Raw genomic sequence first — 6,594 nt, forward strand, 5'->3', positions numbered from 1 at the left:
GCACAGCACTGAGCTTAGTTTTATTAAAGCTTCATCTCGTGGGGCACAAAAAATGTTTAGAGAGGGCTGTGGGGTTTTTTGGTAGTGTAATCTGACACGGCACATAGAGAAGGAGCTGTGGTTCTGCCTTTGCCAGCACAAGGCCTGGAACCAGCTCTCCCTCTCTTTCAAATAGTGTCTGAAGTTGATCCCTGATCATCGGCTTCCACGGAGATGCCTCTGACTGGTGCTCAGAAAAGTGAGCTGGATCAGGCCTTCCTTCTGAATAAATATCAGATCTAATTCACCACTCAGTTGCTTCTGTTTTACCTCTGCAGAACATCATTGATTATAGAAGGATTTGCAAGTTTAAAACTAGAGTAATTCAGTGATTAATCCCATCCAAATCCTTTGGTAAATAGAGAGCAATACTCCAGCACTATCCAATATCCGACACATCGATGGAATGCTCTGTAATATGATTTGGTGGCATTTAGACTTTCCTTCTCTTTATTCAGGACAGTGCTGGGATACATTTAGTTTAGCTAACCCAGACTTTTCTCCTCTATCTCTTCTCCCTGCAAAATGTCAGGCACGTTCTCAGTGAAACAAAAGCACAACTCCCCCATCCAGTGGCTGTTCTGTCCCAGGTAGCAGCTGATCCCCGGGAAAGGATGAGCACACATGCTGATCTGAAGTCCATTTCAAACCATGGAAGCTCCTACAGCATCTTCCAACAGTGGATTAAGGCTGGTCCAAAGAGTGGAAAAGCTTATTCTAGAACTGGCTGTCTCTAAACATCAAAACCACTTTGCTCAGGCTCAATTTCGTTCACACAGGGCAGTCCCACACAGTCTATCCAGAATCCCTGGAGGAGGAGAAGCGGTTAGAGCAAAGAAATATTTGACTTAAGAGGTGTTAAACATTTCTATGGCTTCTTCTGGTCCCACTGATTTTTGGATCCCACAAGAAGACCTCAAACCACTCTCAAATGCTATACAATCTGGACATAAATAAGAGTTTCAGGGGATAGTTTCAATATTTGGTCTCGGTCTAAAACAAACTAAAAGAAACATGTTGGGAAATTTCCCACAATGGAAACCTCCCTCCCCCGTGATGACATAACTGCTCATCTCCATTGAGTAGCTGCCAGGTGGTCTGTGCTGTAGGACACCCCACTGCTCTCTGGAGGGTTTTTCCCCTTACTCACAGTGCATTACACAGCAGACACAAGACTTTCTGAATTCAAACCCGTTTTCTGTTTCCCACCATTTTTAGAGCCAAGAATCCTGTATCTTTACTCTCCCCTGGAGATCCTGGTGTCCACTCAAAGCAGCAAAACCTGAAGTTCTACTGTGTAAGTGGTCTCAGGACCCAAATCCAGTTTCAGAGGCAGACAAATGACAGTAAGAGCAGTCGGTCTGTTCACCGACCCTCCACACCTGGCTGTACTGCTGGACCAGCTTTGGTTGACAGCCATAGGCAAACATAGAGCTCAGGCAGGTCCAGCTCTTCTGGATCTTGTCACTCCTTAGCTTGGAAGTTCCCTTGGGAAAGAGTGGCCTGCAAGGCAGGTATTTCTGTAGTGCTTTTGCAGTGTCTCCATCCGCTCCCTCTGACTCTGAACAGCAACAGAAAAACCAATTCTGAGCACCATCCATCAGCCAAGGCCAGGACAGGAGACAGGAGAAGAGGAATCTCTCTCTTCACTTGAGCTTTTCCTTCTCATTATTCCAGTCTTTGCCTTCTATCAGGACTCCTGTCAGCTGCCTCAAGAAGATGTGCTTGCTCATTTCCTTGTTTTTCCACTCCAGGTAGGTGTTCCTCCTCAGGTATCGGGACAGCCCCAGCCTCTGCCTCAGCAAGGCCTTATTCACTTCTTCCAGTACAATCATGATGATTCCAGCCTTTCCCTCAACAAGCTGCCAGGACTGGGCAATGTCAAACTCAAAGCTACACCACTTACTTTCCAGGAAGTTGGTAGAGATGACTGCGATGACATTTCTGCTACTGAGAAAACCTTCTTCGATGATATTGGTGACAATGGGAACCCCTGGGAGGAAATCCCTGCAGGACAGACACAGGTGGAAGGGAGGTGTTCCTCCTTCTAGGGGTTCCACCAGCTCTTTTATCACCCATTCCTGGTCTTTGCTGGAGTGGATAACAAAGGCATCATAGGTGTTACCCCTTTCTGCAGAGTGTTTGCACCCACTGAGCAGCACCAACGAGTAGTAGAGCTGGACGTAGTAGTTGTAAATCAGGAGGAGGAGCACCACTGCACTGAGCAACATGACCACTGTGACGGCCACTTTGCTTGCACTGAGGTGGCAGGAGGACAGGTCAAAGCTTGACAGGCTCACGTTCTTCATGTCTGCAGGCATGTGGCATATCATCAGCTCCTTGTTCTGCAGCAGCTCCTGCTTCTCCTTGACCCATTTCAGAAAGTTCAGGTGTGCACAAGAGCAGTCAAACAGGTTTTGAGAGATGTCTAATAGGACCAGGCTGTCAGGCAGGGTTTCCAGGGCTGAGTCCAACAGAACAGTCAGCTGGTTGTTGCTGAAATCCAGGACTCTGAGGGCTTGGAGCGGCTGGTAGACTCCAGGATCTAAGGTCAGGAGCTTATTGTTGCTGATATTTAACTCTTTTAGTTCAGAGAGGGCATCAAATGTATTTTGATTCACCTGTACTAACATGCAACTTGAAATATCCAAGGTGTGGAGGTGAGTTAGGTTTTTGAAGTTGTTGGTCAGCCTGTTGTTCTCGAAGGAGTTGCCTGACATCTTGAGCACTTGCAAAGAGTTCAAGCCACAAAATGTGCACTGAGATTTAACGTGAGTTTTGGTATAGGAAATGTCGAGGTAAATGAGTTCCTGAAGGAAGAGAAAGACAGGGTAGGAGCCAGGACCAAATAATTTTGTGTGCTGAAGGTCCAGATATAACAAATTCTTAATATCAGCGAAATCTCCGGTCAATCTGATGTCGGCATTGAAGCTTAGGTTCAAGTGTTTCAAATTTGAACAATTACGAAACAGATGGGAACAGCAGCCACTGAAGGCGAGGCGATTCTCACTCAAATCTACGACCTCCAGCTTACTTAGATCCCTAAATTTCTGCCTAAAGTTTCTCAGGGATGTGCTCTTGGTAATCCGAAGCACTCTCAGCTCCTTGAAATGCGACAGCTTCAGGGCAGGCACTTCCTCAAAATCGCAGTTCTTGCACTCCAGCTGTTTCACTTGGGAGGACACAGGAACCTCTGATATCTCTTCAAGCCCGAGGTTCACCAAGCGAATGGTGGAGACGTTGCCTATGCAGTCAAAAAGGGTGTCTGTGTTACTCTCAAATTTCTTGAAACAGATTAAGACAAACTCTTGCATCTGGACCTGGCACAGTCCACTCAAGAGTCCTCTCTGAAAGTCACTCAGTCTATAATTGTTTCTGAATTCTCCAGCTATTAGTCTTTTGACCTGTAAGCCAGCCAGGCCTTGAAGAGAAGTGTGCATCACGCTGAAGTTCTCAAAAGAGGACCTCAGAACCAGCTCACCGAGGTGAATCTTTGCAAAGGACCCCGGCTCTATGGATTTTATATTATTCAAGGAAAGCACCAGCGTGAGGTTGAGCCTGTTCCCTTCCCTCAGAGCATCAAGGTCTCCTTTGGAGATATATGTGATCTTGTTAGAGAAAAAGCTCAGGTGCCTGAGAGAGGTCAGGTTGGTGAAATACTTGGGAAGCTTCAATGAAGTAATGCTGTTGTGGCCCAAATTCAGCTCCTGCAGGGTATGCAAGTGTCCAATGGGCAGGTCAGTCACAGAGGTTATGTTGGTTTCCACCAGTACTAGTTTTTTCAGAGCTGCTAAGCCATAGAAGGCTGCTGTCCCCAGGTAATGGAAGGAATTGGCAGTTAAAATTAAGGTGGAAAGTCTATGAAGGTCCTTAAAGGCATTATCTTCTATTGTATGGATGTGGCACCTGTTGGGCAGGAAAAGAGAATAAAAGTGTGTGAAACACTGTCCCTCTCATGTTCACTAACGCTGCAGCACTAAGTGCTGCTGTAACATTCTCATCCTCCTGCTGGGGGTTGGTTTGGCTTTGCTGTGCTGGGCAGAGCCAGCACTCCTGGATGTGCAAATGGAACCCTTCCACAGCAGGAGACCTCCTGTCACCTCCTCCTCCCTCTCTAATCTGAAGTTCAGCTGCAAAGCAAGAGACCTTGAGCCATGGTGAAGGTCAAAAACCCATGCAGGCATCAGGAAAGAAGAATTCTGACTTTCTCTTTAGGCCAAAGTGACATTGTGGTGACCATCACTGATGGCACAGCCAACCAGATACAGCCTTCCCTTGATCTTGCACCCTCACAGCCTTCAGACTGTCACCTCAGCCACATCTGGGCAGTCCCACTGGCACCAGAGAGATGCAGCCGTGGCAAAGCTCACAGCTCTGTCAGCAGTTCTGCAAAGGGAAGAGGGGAAAAAGAGGGTGGCCAACTCTGGTTTCAGGGGGGGAAGATCTAGAATGTGAGACCTAAAGCCATTTTGCAATGAATTCAGCAATATTATCCTATAATCCAGCCAGTGTCTTACAGCAAACGTGCTCTGCCACTCAGCCACTTCGGAGCTGGAGCTGTGATGGAACTGAGTGACATTTTTCAGTGAAACAATTTACCCAGAGAAACTGTTGTCTCAAGTCAATGGAAATTATACATCAATTCAAATTTGCTAATAAGCCTCCTCCATCTCCTCCCCCAGATATGTGAGGAGAAGGGAAAAGAGAATATGTTGATATTTTAAAACAGCCTTTTAGAAAATGAATGTACCCTCATCTTGGTTCTTTTTTCCTAAACTGTGATTAGAAAAACAGCTCACCCAAGATGTTCCACTTCAGAGTTTTTGTAACAGCGAAAAGTCTGACATTTTTCTTGTTCAGAGACAAGTAAAACATCTTCCTCCTCCTTCTCACATCTAAACCTACAAGATCAGACTGACAGACCCAGCTCTGCGTGGAGGGTGTGCACTCAGTAACTGGACTAAAAGCTGCACATCACTTCAGTGTGGGGATGTGCAAAGTGACAGACACAGAGACAAAGTCACAAGCAAAAAGAAAAAAAAAAAAAGAACAACCAAAACAATTAGATTCCAACGTAGGCCACCACAACAGCCCAGCTGGTGGAGCAAGATTAACCAGTATCCACATAAAAGAGTTCATTACCTTGAAAGATCCAGAAGCTGCAATTCAGGGACTGATGAAAAATAATTTGACCTCAGTGACTTCAGATTGCTGAAACTAAGATCCAGGTTCTGGGTGGTGTTTGGGACTCCAGCAGGAACTCCAGAGGTGTTCAGTTCAGTGCATCTGAAAGTTGTGTTAGGGATGACCTGTAACAGTGGTAGATCCAATCACGGTCAACATCTGCTCTTTGTGAGGTGCCAGAAAACTAGACTGTCAGGAAAGCAGGAGCAGAATGACCAACCTGGCAGTTAACTTCTAAATGAGCTGCCATGAGTTTTAGGAAATAATCTTATATATCCCAAGCATCTTTCCTATTTTTGATAGAACCAGTCCTGCTCCCCAGGAGGAGTTACATTTCTTGCTGATTGAAGCAGGTGCAAAACTACAGGACAGTGTTCCTTGAGGCTACGGATGAACCGGCAGCAACCTTGGAGAGAGCCAGCAAGGCAAAAATGTGCAGATCCATTGGATGGCCAGGCTCAGCTCTCAGCTCTGTTATCCTGCAGATAATCAGGCAGCTCAACCCAAAGTTATTCTGTAAGTAACAATTGTCAGCAAAACTTTGCAAAAGGCAGCCGCTCAGTGTCCAGTACTTGGGGCTCTGGTGAAATCACTCTGCTGCACAAATCAGGCACAAATACTGTATTTTGCAGAAATCAGAGACAGGGTTTGGATCTCTTCCAAGAGAAACATAATCTATTACACTAACTGCACTGCAACACCCTCAGAGGTACAGAAAGCCAACAAGAAGAAAAGGTTCATGCTGCTGGTTCTGGTTCTCAGATGTTTTTAAGACCAGCATTTACTTCAGATACTTCAACTGCCTTGGTAACAACCATGGAAAAAAAAAAAAGATGGGCTTTCATAAGACAACAGACCAGACAACAGGCTTGATGCACAAATCTCCCAAGCAGAGGGAAAAGTTGCACCAGAGAAACAGAAGGATTTTGTGCTCACTTAGAGCTCACGTACCTCCAAACAGGGACTGAGGAGGCAGCCTGCCAGCGGCGATGGGACAAGTGCCAGCTGCAGCGGCACCAGCAGCGTCCACAGGGGAAGGGCTCTTCTCCTGGGCATCTTCAGGAGGCCAGGAGTGCAGGAGAAGGCAGCATGGATATCATTCACAGACCCGGAGCGAGAAGCCTGCGGCGGTGCCAAGCGTTGCGTTTCAGCGCTCCTGCTTCTCACTGCACATCGCTGAGAGGGGCAGGGAACGAGAAGGGAAGTGAAACTGGTCGCTGCCTGGTTTCTAGACACACTCTGAGTTAGTTGCTCTTCTTGAAATTGTTTTTGAAAAACGTAAGGAAAAAAAAATCAAGAAGAAAAGGAAGTAATGACACATATAGTTTGGCCTAGAAACTAAAAAGAGTGTGGGGTTGCATCACTGTCACT

The 6,594-nt window shown here is 46.3% G+C and overlaps 1 protein-coding gene across 1 annotated transcript; it reads right to left on the bottom strand.

Annotated features, from left to right (window-relative positions):
• Nucleotides 1–456: 456 nt before the first annotated feature.
• Nucleotides 457–6,341, bottom strand: TLR4 (toll like receptor 4). The gene is made up of 3 exons (XM_027709801.2): nucleotides 6,175–6,341; nucleotides 5,182–5,348; nucleotides 457–3,945 (listed from the first exon to the last, which is right to left on the bottom strand). The coding sequence occupies exons 1-3, from the start codon at nucleotides 6,277–6,279 to the stop codon at nucleotides 1,686–1,688; spliced, it is 2,532 nt and encodes an 843-aa protein (XP_027565602.1). The 5' UTR covers nucleotides 6,280–6,341; the 3' UTR covers nucleotides 457–1,685.
• Nucleotides 6,342–6,594: the final 253 nt, after the last annotated feature.

The sequence above is a fragment of the Pipra filicauda genome, unplaced genomic scaffold (genome assembly GCF_003945595.2).
Source record: "Pipra filicauda isolate LSUMZ 115617 unplaced genomic scaffold, ASM394559v2 scaffold456_size525446_pilon, whole genome shotgun sequence".
In the NCBI taxonomy this organism is placed as follows: Eukaryota; Metazoa; Chordata; class Aves; order Passeriformes; family Pipridae; genus Pipra; species Pipra filicauda.

Bases quoted from the DNA above. Each gene is read 5' to 3' on its own strand.
- TLR4 (XM_027709801.2), bottom strand. From the start codon at position 6,279: ATGCCCAGGAGAAGAGCCCTTCCCCTGTGGACGCTGCTGGTGCCGCTG. The intron at 5,349-6,174 runs GTACGTGAGCTC...CCACTGTTACAG, and splicing joins TCCTCAGTCCCTGTTTGGAG to GTCATCCCTAACACAACTTT. The intron at 3,946-5,181 runs GTAATGAACTCT...CCTGCCCAACAG, and splicing joins CAGCTTCTGGATCTTTCAAG to GTGCCACATCCATACAATAG.